Source organism: Xiphophorus couchianus, chromosome 20, assembly GCF_001444195.1.
Source record: "Xiphophorus couchianus chromosome 20, X_couchianus-1.0, whole genome shotgun sequence".
Lineage (NCBI taxonomy): Eukaryota > Metazoa > Chordata > Actinopteri > Cyprinodontiformes > Poeciliidae > Xiphophorus > Xiphophorus couchianus.
In genome coordinates, this window is record NC_040247.1 from 18,428,094 (window position 1) to 18,444,128 (window position 16,035).

Below are 16,035 nucleotides of genomic sequence, written 5' to 3' on the forward strand. Positions count from 1 at the left end.
TAGCTAAATAAAACTACTTGATCTGGATGAGAAGTTGCTGCTATAAAAATAACTCAGAAAGTTAGCGTTAATTCATAAACTGAATTTATGTTATTATGTTATGATTTTGATTAAATTACAATTAATGCAAATGCATCTTGATTGTATTATATCAATTCATTTTGTTGAACTGGATAAAACTGTGATTGAATTTGTACTGAATTGGATTCTACATTTAAATCGAGGCACAGATGTGGATGTATTGCAAGGGATTTCTTGTGTGACACAATTAAATTAATCCTACGATATCAAGAAAATATCAAGAACCTCCACAAGTTGGTTTCATTTGACAAATTCCACAAAGTACAACAAAATAAATAAAATACTTGGTAGCAAGGAAATTAATCTAAACTTTTAAACAGAAAGGACTGAATGGAAGTAATAAAAGATAAAAGTACTTTTTTCTGTCATTTAGTGAACAGAAATTATTTTGGTAATCCTAAATAAAAAAAAACCTAAAACAAGATGAGTTTTGTCTGATCTTAAGTCATGTAGTGAGGAAAAAAATTGTTTTGTACATTAAATGTGAATACCTGGTTTGTATTGTATGTATTTGAATATGAACAAGCCCTGGTTGCTCTTTAAGTTCGCATAAGATTATTTTTGGAAACTGGAAGAGGAGCAAAATGAACAAAATTGAAAAGTCATTAGTTTTAAATGCGATGAATGTGTATTTGCATTAAACAAAAAGAAAACCACTACACAACGAGTCCTCTTCACATCTTTAATTTTTCCTCAAACATTTCGTAATTAAACCAGTTCTGATGTATTTTTAATAAACTGTCAGCACTAATGTGATGATTCACAGAGGAAAAAAAACTCATGTCTACTGTATAATACCGCACTTGCTGCTACCTTGAGCGAAGTGAAAAACATACAGAAACTGAGCTGACACTTATTTCATATCACAAAATTCACACAATGTAGTAAGAACACAGATAAAAGATGTCCATTTATGCTCACGGCAGAGGTGAGGACTGCAATACTGGCTAGATGGACATTAACTGCAAACGTTCACCATCTGACTGGATTATATATCATGACACTGATGTGACGTGTTGAGTGTGTAGAGCAAAATGTTTTTTGTTTTTTTTTAAAGTTTTCCAAACTTGGTGATCACACGACTGATGGCACTTAATAAAATAATAAAAAAAACAACTGAAAGGTAATGTTGTTTACAAGTCTTAATGGCGTGGGCACACATGATCACAGTCACGTCTCTGACAGATCCAGCAAAAACAGTCCAGATCGCACACAAAGATGGCGAAGGTAGATACAGGCTACAAAGATAATATACAGTTACAATGTTGACATATCAAAGGAAAACTATGGAAAAATTACATGTAAAAAATATAAAAATCGACAGGATATAAAGTGAAAACACTGTTACGGATTTCAAGGATTCTCTGCTAGAGAGTTTTAAGGTGTTCCCTTGTTTTCCAGCATTGGAGGTTCTTCCAATTTTTTGTGTGAAAAAAACAAAAGTTGTTAAAAAAAATTAAAAATCCCATATGCATCCCAAGCAACCATCATAAAAGAAAATATTTTGGTTAACATAACACAGCATCTAATACTGTTTTGCATGTAGTTGCTATAAGTGAACATAAGTACATTTTTGACTGGATGCTTAGAGTTCATCCACACTGAAAGGTTTTACTCTAAGTCCTGCTGGCATGATGGGAGTTTACATGAGAAAAACATCTAAGAAAAGTCTTTTCAGGACTTCAGGCTGTACTTTAAGTTTCCACAGCATCATAACTGGATACAAAATAGATGTTTGTAACAGATAATCCAGTTTACAGTACGTTTTCCTTAACAGCTTAGATCAGCTAATTTAGCGATTTAAATCTCTTCCTTCATTACAGACTTTTAGTCACGAAACCTTCAGGTTCAACCCTGTAGACACGACGTATCCATGCAACGTAAACACAAGTGGATCTAAGAACCATGAGTAAGTTTGAAACTTCCTGTTAGTTGAAGTATTTAAAACCACAAAACAAAGATATAAGTGCTAGAGTTCAATACGGCGGATGCTTCAAGTCTTTCAGCGAGACTTTCAAGGAGAAAAGTGCTTTTTCCTTTACATACATGTATGTTTTAAAACGTACCTAAAGTACAAGGAGGCAGGGCCACTGGATGAACTATGAGACTTCATGACCTATCGCAAACTGTTGCAGCACATTAAATGAAACAAAGTCCAAACCAATAGGAAGCTTTTGTTCTTCTATCCTCTGACATGTTGGCAAAACTGAGTAAGATGTTTACCATGAACACGACTCACTGCTGTTTGGTCAGCAACAAAAGATTAAAATCAGTTTTCCCTTAAAAGAGTCAGTTGTATTTTAAAATGACTTACTTTCAAACAAAGAGGTGGATTAATTTACATTTTGATCTTCACATCGATTGCCTTGTAGAAAAACAAAAACTAAACATGTAAAATATCTTCTCATCCATTTGTTGGTGACTTCTTCATTTCAGATGATATAGGCAGGCGTCAAAATGGTCAGTCATTTGGATTCGCAGGCAATTTATAGATGTTTTTCTCACTGTGGTGCAGGAACAGGAGCTGATGGGTGGAGTGACTCACCTTGGTGAGGAGCGCTGGGCTCTGTGAGAGGAGCAGGAGGGAAAAAATATAACAGCTGTGCCTTCAGGTGGAAAGCATTATGTTATTTAAAAGTTGGACTCTCTTTTTACAAAAGCTATCGAAACAATAACGTTTGTGTTTATTGAGATAGGCATCATTCAGACACCATGTTCAGTCAGTGAAATGTTGACTAGTAGCTTATTCGACAAGAGGGATTATGGTGAGCGGAGCAAATTATAACCTGCTTTTTGGCCTAAAATTATCCAGATTATTCAAGATCAACAGCAAAGATGAAGGCTGATTTTTCTGGTGTAAGGGTCTGCAACCTGTGGCTCTTTGGATCTTCCACTAAGGTTTTTAACAACTTTGGCTAAAAATTACAATAAAGCAGTTAATGTCCTAAAATCTAGATATAATAAAAAATGCAGGTTTTATCCTTTTCCCCCCCAAAATTTTACAATATTCACACTGAATTTCCACAGAGAATGGCAGTAAAAGCACTAGTAATTATTTTAAATCTTAAAGTAATGATACAAGTTTTATTACAGCTGAATGATATGACTGAAACACTTATCACAATATAAGAATTTCATATAAGTGGATATTGATAATTATTGATCAATTATTTGTTTTAAATATGGAAAATGCTGTCAAACTAGTGACGTGACCTTTCCTGTTTTATCCACAGTTGTTCACACCACTCCATTGTTTTTTATTTTTAAGCAGTTATGAGACACAGTGGCAAAAACCTTAAACTGTTGCCGCACAAGTTACTCCACAAGTTGTTGCTAGGTAACCACAAGCTGAGTTCCACAAGGAACTCAGCAGGTTGTTGCTAAGTAACCAAAGAGTGTGAGTTAGCTGATGGCATCCAGCTAACAAATGCCAGAATACTACAGCAAAAACTTCACATGTTGTTGTGAATTCCTGCTAAGACTGTATTGAGCAATAATGAATGTGATAAATGAGCTCCACCTTTTAACTCACCGTGGTGTACGGGTGTAGTGCTGGAGCTGGAGTGAGGGGCCGGGGGCTGGCCTGGAGGGCAGGGAGATGACGTGTGAGTGCCTGCTGCAGGTTGGGACTCGGGGGGCGGGGCAGAAGAAGCTGGTGGGGCAGGACTGGGGGCCGCCTGAGGAGCTGGTGTGCTGGGAGCTGGCTGACTGGCACTGGGGCCTTGAGGCGGTGCAGCCGAGGCCGCCTGGTTGGAGTGAGGGCCTCCGGTCTGGCTGTGCTGCTGGTGCTGGATCTGCTGGAAGTGCTGCTGGCGGGCCCTCATCTCAGCGTACTTCAGCTGCTCCATGTGGAAGGACTGGCGGTCAGCCAGCAGCTGCTGCCGCTGGTACTCCAGCTGAAAACACAAACATATCTTAGGGCTTGATGATCAATTCAGATTCTTTTGTGAAATCAGATTTTTTTTTTTATATACATCGTCATTCATATTTTCAAATATAATCAACTTATATAGGATCTCCACCTTTGATTTGCAAACAACCTGAAAGAATCTCGCATCTGCAGTGGAGGAACATCACGAAGAGAGCGTGCTCAGTGTTTGCAGAAGTAAATATGGATGCTAATGGTGGAGCACATTTTGTGATTTTAAAGTTGTTGTCTAACTGGAGCACAAACATTAACCACTTAATCCACATTACTGTCTGCCATGGTTGTTGTTTCCATCCTGTTCAGGATGCAGAATAGTGATGTTTGTCGAGTATCATTACAGCCTTACAGACACAAGTCAAATTTGAAAAGATTGGATACGTATCATATTTAAAACCACATATTTAAGTGGTTTGGGTTACATTTATAAAAATTTGATCTGTGTTGTTCAGATTGTCATGAAAAGATCAGGAACAGGTAACGGAAGGGCAAAAAAATCGGATTTGAATCACTTCAGGCTGCAGTGTGAACATAGCGTTAGAGTATTTGGTGAAACAATATTCAGATTATAAATAAAACTGTGTGCTGTTTAACAGGACTACATATCCCAGGTTCCCGCACTCACAGCCTCCCGCTCTCTGTCCATGATAGTTTCCAGTTCTTCAAAGTGTCGCAGTTTAATCTCAAGCTTCTTCATCTGGGTCTCCACCAGCAGAGCCACCAAAGATTTGATCTTCCTCTCTTCCACTGCAGCTAAATGCTGTGAACACAGAGAGGGGGATCTGCCTTTATAGGAGGTAAAGAATAAGAAAGCATGTCTTGAAGAGGCAGGAGTGATAAATTAAGCTTCACCTTGGCTTTGACGGCAGCAGCTGCTAACGCGGAGGCAGCAGCAGTTGCCAGGTTTCCCTCTCCCACATCGCGCTCAACTTTAGCCTTCCTCTCTCCTTCCATCTCTCCTTCTCTTTGTCCCTCCTCTGTTCCCTCCTTAGCATCCTTCTCCTTCTCACCGTCACCTGAGAGAAGAGAAACAAAATGTCTGAGCTTTAATCAGGCTTTTATGCATCTGACATCTCAGAGATAAAACCTCACATACCCATCTCAGGCTCTGTCTTATCTGCCTCTCTCTCGCCTTCTGCTTCTCTTCCTCTTTCTTCTTCTTTCTTCCCATTCTCCACCTGCTTCTCTTCCTCTTCCATCGCTCCATCTTTACTCTCCTACATAAAAGACAGTAGGTGCAGCTGTTTTTTTTAAATAATCGATTATTCTGATTAATCAAATAAATTAAGAAATTTTTCATGTAACCAATTAAGCCTTTTAGATACAATATTATAAATACATTAACAGATATAAATAAAAGACAATTCAACTCATTTATTAAATAAGAAAATTTACATTTTATTGACTAAAATGCAACAATAAAGCCTTACTTTAGTGAACTCTTGACCATTTGGATCTGCAGCTAAAACATACTTCTAGCATCACCATGTGATGAGCTCAGCCCTTTCTCCTTGTAAATACTGATGTTTTGGATTAATCAAAGAATAAGAGAATAAGAAAAAGTGCTTAACAGGAGATTTTTTTTTTACAGAGTTTGAACCAAGTCCAGCTAAAACGATGCCACTTGAGAAATTCTAGGTAAAACATATTTACAGACAAATAAGTTTTTCCTTTATTTTAAATGCAAAGCAGTTCTGAGCGTGTTGTTCTGCTGGAAATTGCTTTTTTAAATTTTGTAGGCTCCAGTTCACAATTAATCATTGATTCATCACAATTAATTGTTTCAGACCTACAGTAAAATTAGCTGCACTACAGCTCACAAGAAGATGATTAAAATAACACAATTTGATTTTATTTGCAATCTTTTAAATGAGCAAACACAATACCTTAGCATCTCTTTTCTCCTCACTCAACTGACTGTCACTCTTGCTTTCATCGCTGCTTTCATCTGAAGAGAAGTAAGAATTGTTTATTCATCGTTACAATCGTTACAGCTCGTTTTGTTCCAGCTTCTTGTGTTTTTTCCTACCGGGCCTCTCTCCCTCCTCCAGGCCAGTGCCTGCGATGCCGCTTCCCTCCAGACCATACAGGGGATCCTGTCGGCCGCTCACTCTCGCCGCTTCCTCCACCCGCCGTACGTGAGCCTCAACAAGCGCTGCAGGGACCTCCTCTTTCATCCGGGAAAACTCCTCTATTAAGGAGAGGCACAATGTTCTTGTCAAGACTTCAGGTTGTTTACTTTAAATAAAACAATGAGCACATTATGCTTTAGTTAAAGGTGAGCTTGAAAAGGTTAGGATAGGTGTATGGGCTTTACAAAACATGTTCATCACATTATTTGCAGAAAATCATTCATTTAAATCCAAAGAAGCTGCAGCTGACCGCACCCCCCCCCAACTCAACGTTTACATTCGCACTTGAAAATGGCTGCAAACAGATGCACAATTATACAATCGTACATCCTTGAAAAGCAGAAGCTGAGCCTCCTGGAAAACCAACAAGAATACAGCAAGTGGTTTATAAATGGTAAGGCAACAACAACACTTCTCAAACACTTCTCTTTCCATCAGCCATTGTTCAGCGCATACAATGGTAAAACCAGATGACCAACTGACCTGAAGCTCAGCGTGGGTTGCTAGGTGACAGGCTGGGCTTGGCTGACGTTGCTAGGTAATGGTGCAGTGACCGTAGATTGTGACTCAACAATTGGAAGGTTTTTGAAATGACTCGTTTTCCAGACACCAAAAATCATTATCTTATGGCCAGAAAATGGCTGGGTGGTTTTTTAAGCGCCTGGGCTGTTCTTATTCTTAGAAGGAGTTGAGACTCCAATAGAAGTAAAAGAAGAAAAAAAAACGGCAAAAAGTGAATTTTGCCTAATGGGTCCCCTTTCAGTGTCATTATTGGTAAATGTTTAAATCTCTGGATTAAGAAATGCACTAAAACCAGTGATGGAGAAAAAGAACACAACAAAATATCACGCTCAGCTCATAATTTGATATCTGTTCATCATGAAATTTTCAAAAGAAAACGCTTCTCACCGAGAGCGGATTTGGCTGCAGCTGAGGCCACACGTGGGTCAACTACAGAAGCCAGGAAGGCCACGGTGCTCATGACGGGGTTTCCTGCTTGGCTGAAGGGAACGGGCTGGTAGGCCAGGGGGCCCAGAGTAGACGAGCTGTCCTCCAAGTATGGGTCTTCGATTGGTAACCGCAGGAAGTGCAGGATGCACTCATCTTGTGTACGGCTGCCCACATGTTCAGAGACCTTGTTCCAGTCATCCTTATACATCTCCAGCCCCTGAAAGGTGAGGGCTAGTCATTCAGCCATTGCTGTCTCCACAGAGGAATTGTGACTAATAGTGTCAGCAAAATGTAAATACCTCAAGTAGTAGTAGTGTTTCCTGCTCTGTCCACTCCCTCATAGAGCTCGCTGCACTCTTGCTCTGCACTCAAAAATATCACCACAAATTTATTTGAGTGCCAGTCATACAATAAGAGTTACAATAAGAGTTATGCATGAGTTGTGAAGCTAAAACTGTGCTACTTGAGGAGTTTTGGGTAGAACATATTTACACGCTAAGATTTTTATCTTGAATGCAAATGTTATCTCAAAAATGGCCTTTTTTGAGTCTGTATACTCCAGTTAATGATTAGTTGACTGCTAAATTAGTTGATGATTGTTTCAATAATAATTTCAGCCCTTGTTATAAGCAACCGCTCTTGTGTTCACCTTAGCAGACCCAGTCTTCTTGCTGTACATGTCGGTCCGAAGCCCAAAGTTTTGCAGATCTGTGGGCTTCTCCTTCACCTTGTCTGGGAATGATATCATCGGCTGGGTGGCGGGGGTCTGAGTGGGATACAGTGAAAGAGCAAGAATATAAAATAATATTCACCAATTTCTATTTGCATGTTTGCATATGAGTATTTAGAAACCTGGGATGTTTTGGGCTGCAGGGGGACCAGACTTGAAGGAGTGTCCGCCAGGACGTGGAAGTGAGAGGTCGGCGGGGGTCCCATGGGCGTGGGCCGACTCTCTGAGTCCACCTGATAGTTGATCAGTCCCCACTGCTCTAGAAAAGCATGAACTCTGCAGAACAGGAGACACATGGGGTTTCCTCCACTGCTGGAAAGTTGGATTAAAGGCTGAAGGACGGATAAAGATCAACCTCCACTCCTACCTCATGATGGCACACACGTCTCCTGCCAGGTTTCTGCGGCAGGCGGTGGAGGTCAAATACTCCTGAGGGTTCAGTCGATAGGTGTCAATCATGAAGTTCCTGTATGCTAGATAACTAAAGGGACAAAAGGAGACAACTGAGATATGCTACTGCATTAAAACAATAACAGTAGTTTCCAAGCGCCTGATTAATCACTCTGTGTTGTGCACCAATCGAATGCTTACATCTCGGGGGTTTTAGATTTGTTCTTCCCATTGAAAAACTCGGGCAGAGCTCGCCGCTCAATGGCATGAACACTGGAAGAGAAATCAGAACAGAGTCAATGTGATGTTCTCAGCCATAATCAGACATGATTTCTACTTTAATCTTTGCTGAATCAGTAGAAACAGCAAACAAACCTTAATTCAATATGTGAGACCATAAACAAATCAATGATTTTCTGAAAGTTTTGTACAAAACCCGATGAAGATCCTACAAACGGCAGCTTTCAGTGAACAACAATACTTTCTGTATCCAAGAAAAATACGACACTGAATAGCAACATTTAATCAACTTCTATTATTTTTAGCTGATCCTCTTCATTAATCATCTATCTATGCCATCAATAGGCAATATAACTTTTTTCAAGGTTTGCAGAGGCATAAATGTGTTATTGAAACATTCTAATAAATCCACTGGGAATTAATTAAGGAAAGAATGCTTAATTTCTCATTCTTAGTATGACTACAATGCTATAAAATATTCAGAAATAATGCATCAAATCACTGTAATTCCTTAAACTCACATTACAACCATGTCTTAAAGACATTTCAAATGAAGCCACTGCGTAAATGCTGTTACCTGTTGTAGTCGAACCAGGCGGCGTAGCTGGGGATGATGATGTGGTGAGTTTGCTCCGTCACGTTGTCCTCATGAAGGTCTGAACTCTTCACCGGTTCACCCTTCACACTGGGACTGCCCTCCTCCTCTTCCTGTTAAAAACACACATTTCATTAAAAAGTCATATAAACAAATCAAGAAACAAAAATAAAAAAAACTGAGCAATAATTTAAAAAAGACAAAATTAAAAACTTTCAGTTTAGTTTGAATTAAATTAATACACCTCAACACATTTCAGGATATTTTCTTTTAAATGAAACCTTTTAGATTAACGATACCTTTCCCGTTGTCTCCATTGACTCGTCTTCTTGTTCATCTGTTGAAATCACACGTAAAAAGATGAAGAGGCGATATTTTAATAAGTAAAGTCAGCAGCACATTACAAAGCTGTGCAAATACCTTTATAGTAATATTTAAAAAGTCATGTTTCCTCTGACACATATTTTTCAAAGCTGCAGAAGGTAACTTCTATAAAAATGTGTTTTCTTCATATTGTTTTAAACTGTCGATATGACCTGACAATATAATATGAGACAGATAAAAAAAGTGGCTCTGATTGGTTGTTTCTAGCCGGGAGCGTTGCGTTTCTGCAGAGAGAATCCATTGAAGGTTGATTTTTTTTTTTTTTCACAGATTGTGTGTCTCATGTTGTACTGTCAAAACATACTGACCGTTTTAACAAATATGTAAAAACATATTTTTCTGTAAAAAAGTTACCTACTGCAGATTTACAGATAAATAGGGTTTATATGTTTTATCATCCATACCCACATCAGTGCCTCCCTTAACTGGGGTCGATTCAGAATCCTTCTTGGTGTTATCTACAGGCAGACAGCAAGAAATTAATCCACTGAAAAGTTTGATAGTATAAAAAATCTTACATAATAATTTTCCAACAATCTATTTAAATATATTCAAATATATATATATATCTCAGTATACTTGTCTTTGCTGTGGTTCCCTCTTCAGATGCAGGAACAGGTGAGGCTTCATCCAGATCCTTGGACAGCTCCTCCTGCTCCTCCTCCCTCTGACCTCGTTTAGACTTGGTGTATGGGGTCGTCGGCCTGGCAACACACACAAAAACATCTGTTCACCACCCAGTGTATCCCCACAGTGGGTGTAAGTGACTGGAAAGGGTTTTTTAGTGATAAATGTTGACTTTCTGAGCCATTTTCTGAAAGGCTTTACAGATTCTTATTCACAAATTTGGCTCAGAAGACGTGAGTAGCGGCAGAGCTTAAAAAAATTACTCTCAGGTGTGAATTTGGAAAAATAAAATTAAATCTCTAGAATGCATAAACACAGGATGTTTCAGCAAAGTCAATTACTTTATAAAACCAGCAGGGCTTCCTGATATATATAAACATTTGTACAACTAGTAAAAGATTTCGACTGCATTTTATAATAAATGGAGTCCAAACTGAATGCTTGAAACTGAATTACAATTTTCTTATCATAAGTATTGGTTTGATGTGATTGTATATTTCTGGATATGAACCACATCTGTTTGTTTTATGAATAATTATAGGTAAAGTGAAATGTAATTGAATTCGACAGGCAGATAGAAGGATGAATGTGACTTGTAGATTTGTTTGTTAAACGAATCAAACTAATCTGAGCTCTTACCCTTTTTTTGTATTTTTTTTCTTGCTCTCTTGAGGCGGAGGGGTTGGTGAAGGTGATGGCGATCGCTTTCTTTTCTTGGCACTGCCGGGTTTCTTGTCCCTTCTCTCATCTGGTGTTGTCACCTCATCTGTCAGCGTCTTGGCAGAGATCCTCTTCCTCTTTGGACAGCCCTCTCCCACCTCATAGTCTTCCTCATTCATCCACTCGTTATACTGGTCAAGGTCTAAAATCCACTTTGCATGAACCTGTCAATAGCAATATTCAAACATTTCTAGTGAGCAGATAACAAGCAAGAGGGAAATACTTTTACTTATTGCTTCAGGCTCTAAGCTCTAACACAAAGTGACTAGCACCCATGTAACTTTTTAAATATTTTGTGAAGCCAGAAGCATAAATTTACTTTATTGAAATATCATCTGAGTGAGCAACATTAAATAGTGTATAACTGTTAAGCAGAAGGAATGGAATAGATGGTTTTAATTAATCTTTTTTTTTAATACAAATGAATGTTTTTAAGGGTGTGGCTTGCATTTTTTATTCACACCCCCTTTACTGTGAAACCCTTAAATAAAATGCAGTGCCGCCTACCGCCTACAACATTCACATGTTCAGCAAATGACATTCAAGCGAGGCTAATTTAATCTCAGTATAAATCCAGCTACTTTAGAGAACATTTAGAGAAATCCCAGTGAAACACAATAATGTTAGTGGCTGTAGCGTGACGAAACGTGAAACCCTCCAAGCAGTATAAATACTTTGCAAAAGTTTTCATTTCTAATTTAAGATGAAGAACATTTTTAAAAGGTCGTTAAATGAACAGCAATAAATCAGGACAAAAGCAATGACCTTTCTGGGCTTTTCTGGGCTGGGAGGATCCTCCACCGCAGCCTCAATCTCACTGGCTGGGATCCAGGTGTCATAGCTGAATGACGAGAGGAACAAAGTTAAAAGTCGGACCACGGGAACAAATAACATGTTCAGGCCTGTGAGAGACTATTGCAACAGCAACAATGTGTCAGCTTAATGTTTAGGAGCAAACACAGGAGGTGGGTTGGGAACTTAATATGCTTAAAGATGTTCCTCAGTTATGTTACAAAAATTACAGAAACATTGTTCCTCTAATTTCTAGTGACCGTCAATATTTTAAAAGCAAGAGTCTATTCACTTGTTTATAATCAATAAGCTCCACAGTGTCGTTAAAAATAAATCATAATTGTTTATAATCAACAGAAAAATACAGATAAGGTAATTTATTTTTTTAACATTATGATCCAAATACATGAATCCAGAACAAACCTGTCTGGGAAATATCCCCAGTGGAGCAGAACCTGCTTGTCTCTCTTCATCACAGGACGCACCCACTCCTCTGCACAGAGAAGATCATTTCACATCATAACAGATCCTGCTCACGTCAAAGAATATTTAACAAATACACTACACCTATCAAGACCCCACCTTCCTCCAGACTGGAAGGAATAGGCACCACAATATGGGAGCTGGAGGTTTTGTCCTCAGTCACGGAGCCCTGAAAAGACAACACAAAGAGGAGCCGATGCTAATGCAGAGAGGACAGCGCAAGACAAGCTGAGCTAACATGAAAAAGCACGACAAATGCTTTACTACACTGACAAAAAATGGTAAATAAAAATTGGTTCACAAACAAAAACCCACCTGGTGTCTTTTGATGATGTCTTTCAGTTTTCCGAGCAGCTTTGGTTCTATGTCAGAGCTCAGGTAGATGACGGGTCGAGTCAGACAGTTGTTCTGCAGCAAATAATGATATGAAACTTAAATTCACAAACATTTACATATAAACAATTTGGGGTTCCTCCTTTTATTAGTATGTTTCCTCTGAGTGATCATGAGATTTAGAATAATAAAGCAGAATTGCTGCGATTTGTTTAATTATTTCCTCTGTTAAAGCTCAACAGAGCCATCCTCAGTGTATCAAATGTAATAAATGTAGAAACATTTAACTTGTCTAAATAATGTTTTTCATACTTATTTATATCTGTTGTCCAAAGCAAGGAAAATTTGACCAAAATAAGATGATTCAAAAAAATTAAATCTCTTTTTATATTGGACAAAATTAGAGAAAAAACATTAACTAATGCATATGGCATGTCCAAGAAATTAGTTTATCAGCAAAGATTAGTGAAACAAAAGTACCTGCACTAAGGACTTCTCAATGGTCATGAACATCTCCACATTTCGGTCCATCCTCGACGGATTCTGGAAGTCAAACCTGCGCCTACCAGGAAATTAGACTGGAGTTACACACGAAACAGCAAGAAAGCCAAAATCCAACTCAGCTTCGAAACTTGACACAAAATAAATAAACAATAATAATAATAATAAAGTCAGCCAGAAAGAAAGTCTTACCATCCTTGGTCACTTTTGAACTTGTAGGCAGCAGCCAGAATGTGGCACAGAGCCCCGCCTGACTTGAAGTCTAGGAAACATTTCATCTGAAAGCAGAAAATACAAAAGTTTGAGTACGAATCAATGCCATGAAGAGTGTTTGTTCAGAGATCTCAGGGGAGAGAACATAAACCCACCGGCAGCTTTGTGAGGGGAGGATTGCTGACATGTCTGCCGAAAACCTCCTCCTGGAACTGGAGCAGCTGGACCACCAGGCTGGACAGAGATTTATTAGTGGGGGGCTCAGCCTGGATGTACTGAAGAGAAAAAGAGAGGAAACGTCTTAATAGTGTGCAGCTACTTAAGAGATTGTCATGATTAGTGTGTTGTTTTTAAAACAACTTAATATTTTAGGGCAGCCCTTGTTTGTATGTGCTACGTCAGCAAATCTATAGTCAGGTTATGATTGTGTAACTGCTTTTGCCATCTCCTCTGATGCATCATTAATAATCTATTTGTTATCTATAATCTATAATAATCTATTTGTTAGGGACATAAACAGAGCAAAATGTTGACCATTTGGTCCCACAAAACCATGTTTCATTTATCTGATGATACAGTTTTTTTTAACTAATCAAAAGTTTGTTTATTTTTTTTGAACAATCTACAGTATATACTGATAGGTATTAACTAATTTTATACATGTGCACCTACTTTTCCAGCCTGAGCTAAGTCTGATTTCATCAAGTAATTGGAAAAAAGAAAAGAAATAAATAAAAAAAATTCTTGAACATTTCATGCTTTTACTTTTGTTAGTATATTGTTTTTATAAAAAGTTTTACTTTTATTATTATTTTTTTTACTTATAGTAGAAACAAACAGCACTTTGAATATGGACTTCATGTTTTTATTGCACTAAAATCAAGGATTATTTTGTTGAATGACAGCAAAGGTTTTCTATGTCTATTCTAGTATTAAAATTAATATTCAGATTCTGGATCAATGTTTCCAATATGGAAATAATTGTATTTTAGCTAACTTTAATCTCCTACCTGTGTGTCACAGGGGCATATAATATAATATAATATAATATGAAGATAAAAGTACAAATATTTATATGCAAAGCATGTTTAACAAAGAAAGACACTAAAATGATAAAGAATGTTTAAAGTTCTTTGTTTGCCCTTTGGTTGCAAACTATGTTTCTTTTATCTTTTCTATAAAAAACAGTAATGTACTTTATATAACAATTTAATGATGTTCTATATTATAAAACCTTTAAAAGTACAATAAAATTGCTGTTCTTTAATTAAAAATAAAAATAAAATAAATAATTTTCCTAGGGTCAACCAAGCTCATTTTTTCATGTAGCTTCTGGGGTTCTACACATATTCTATTTAAGTGGATCTCATGGTTGTAAATGTTTTTCATAAATTTTTGTTTTTGTTTTCTGCTACAGCTTTGCTCGTTTTTGTGTACACTGAATTATAGAAATCACCCCAGGAGTCCAGGTTTTAAAATGCTATAACAATCCTAATTTTAGGATGAAGTAATTTGAAAAGTACTTAATCCTTTTTTTCAAATAAAACTGTTTGAGTAGAGATACAGCACCAACGTGTCTTGATTATCCAGTTGAGACAACCTGTCTAGTTTTACAGTGTAGAAGTCCCAGCGCTTTTACGTTCATCAGTGAAAAGGTTATACCGGGATGCGATTGGATATCTGGTGAGAGCAAAAATAAATAAATAAAATAAAAATCACCGCTTTAATAATATTTCAGATTCATTTCGTTAAAAGCAGAAAGCTGCTCGCTGTAATCAAGCCCAGGTCAGGACTCCAGTCACAGAGGCGCGCCACAGAGCCAACATCTGGATCCGAGCTGCTTTAACCGTTAGCCGATTAGCTGGCTAGCTTGCCGTCTGCCTGGCTAAAAACACCTTCATCTTTGTAAACTCTACCCTCTCGGGTCAGATTTTTTTTTGATGGCTTTCATTCGTCTGGCTACCCAAACGTAAGCAGACACCACCGTTCGCGGTTGCATCTGCTGCATCTGTTGGCTCAGCATCCTTTTGTGAATCAAACAGCTGGATGCTCATCCGCAGCAGCAGCACCCTCCCTCCTCTCTTTGTCACTGCCTCTGCTCTACGTTTAAGGGTGACAGAAAAAAGAAAGCCCCGTGTGCATGCTTATAAAACGTGCGCTCAGTACCTTTTTATAATTCTTTCCCAGCCAGACGCGGACATTATCAAACTGGGAAACGGTGTCAGACGCTTCAAAATATTTTACATTCGGGCCGCCGTCTTTCTTCCGCACCGCCATCTTTGCCTGCAGACAACCAGTCGACGTTGCCTGCCACCCAGCGGACAGAACAGGCTACTGCATCTGGATGACATAGAGGCTGTGATGACAGTGAGGAGTCGACAGGGGGCAGCGTTGTGCAGATAATATTTTTAATTGAGCGTCTTCGGGACAAATTACAGTTTTCCAGAACACGGTTAGTATGTTGATAATATTCGGTCCTTTTACAAAATTAATAAGAAAGTTTAAAGCTAATTAAATGTCTAGAATTGAAATAAGGAAGCAACAGTATTTAAGAACATTTTCAACATTGTAACTGCATCGGTCAGCTTACTAAATAAAATTATGGGAATTGACATTTTAATTTGTCGTAATACTTTAAAAATGACAGAATAAAATGTAATTCTGGAAACATGAGTACAATAGTTTAAACAACTATACAAACGTATGTTTTATTACACTAATAAGTTAGTTTTTTTAACTAACGTTTTTTGAATAAATCTTCACATAATTACTTGAGCCACAGCTGCAGTTAGGTTGAATGTAGGAAGGATTAGAGGAATTTGTGAAAATCCTCTAGAATAGATTCACGTAATTATCTATAAAATTACATTTCAAGAGTTTTTTTGTTTTTCCTCTGTGGCACAATTTGGTATTTAGATTTTCTCTTCAGAAGTCATTA

At 37.9% G+C, this 16,035-nt stretch overlaps 1 protein-coding gene across 2 annotated transcripts; it reads right to left on the reverse strand.

Moving 5' to 3' along the window:
- Positions 1 to 58: 58 nt before the first annotated feature.
- On the reverse strand, positions 59 to 15,430 carry smarcc2 (SWI/SNF related BAF chromatin remodeling complex subunit C2). 2 transcript variants are annotated; one of them, XM_028002076.1, is made up of 26 exons: positions 15,264 to 15,430; positions 13,253 to 13,372; positions 13,077 to 13,162; positions 12,864 to 12,939; positions 12,366 to 12,458; positions 12,150 to 12,219; positions 11,991 to 12,060; positions 11,541 to 11,616; positions 10,695 to 10,939; positions 10,008 to 10,132; positions 9,833 to 9,886; positions 9,344 to 9,381; positions 9,027 to 9,157; positions 8,411 to 8,482; positions 8,187 to 8,300; positions 7,942 to 8,095; positions 7,739 to 7,855; positions 7,389 to 7,451; positions 7,048 to 7,306; positions 6,036 to 6,197; positions 5,893 to 5,954; positions 5,103 to 5,223; positions 4,859 to 5,022; positions 4,632 to 4,766; positions 3,602 to 3,977; positions 59 to 2,647 (listed from the first exon to the last, which is right to left on the reverse strand). In XM_028002076.1, exons 1-26 carry the CDS (start codon positions 15,372 to 15,374, stop codon positions 2,583 to 2,585), a joined length of 3,159 nt encoding a protein of 1,052 aa, XP_027857877.1. In that variant the 5' UTR covers positions 15,375 to 15,430; the 3' UTR covers positions 59 to 2,582. The 2 variants fall into 2 exon arrangements, with proteins under 2 accessions (XP_027857877.1, XP_027857876.1); XM_028002075.1 differs by having other exon boundaries at positions 12,864 to 12,945.
- Between the last annotated feature and the right edge of the window lie 605 nt (positions 15,431 to 16,035).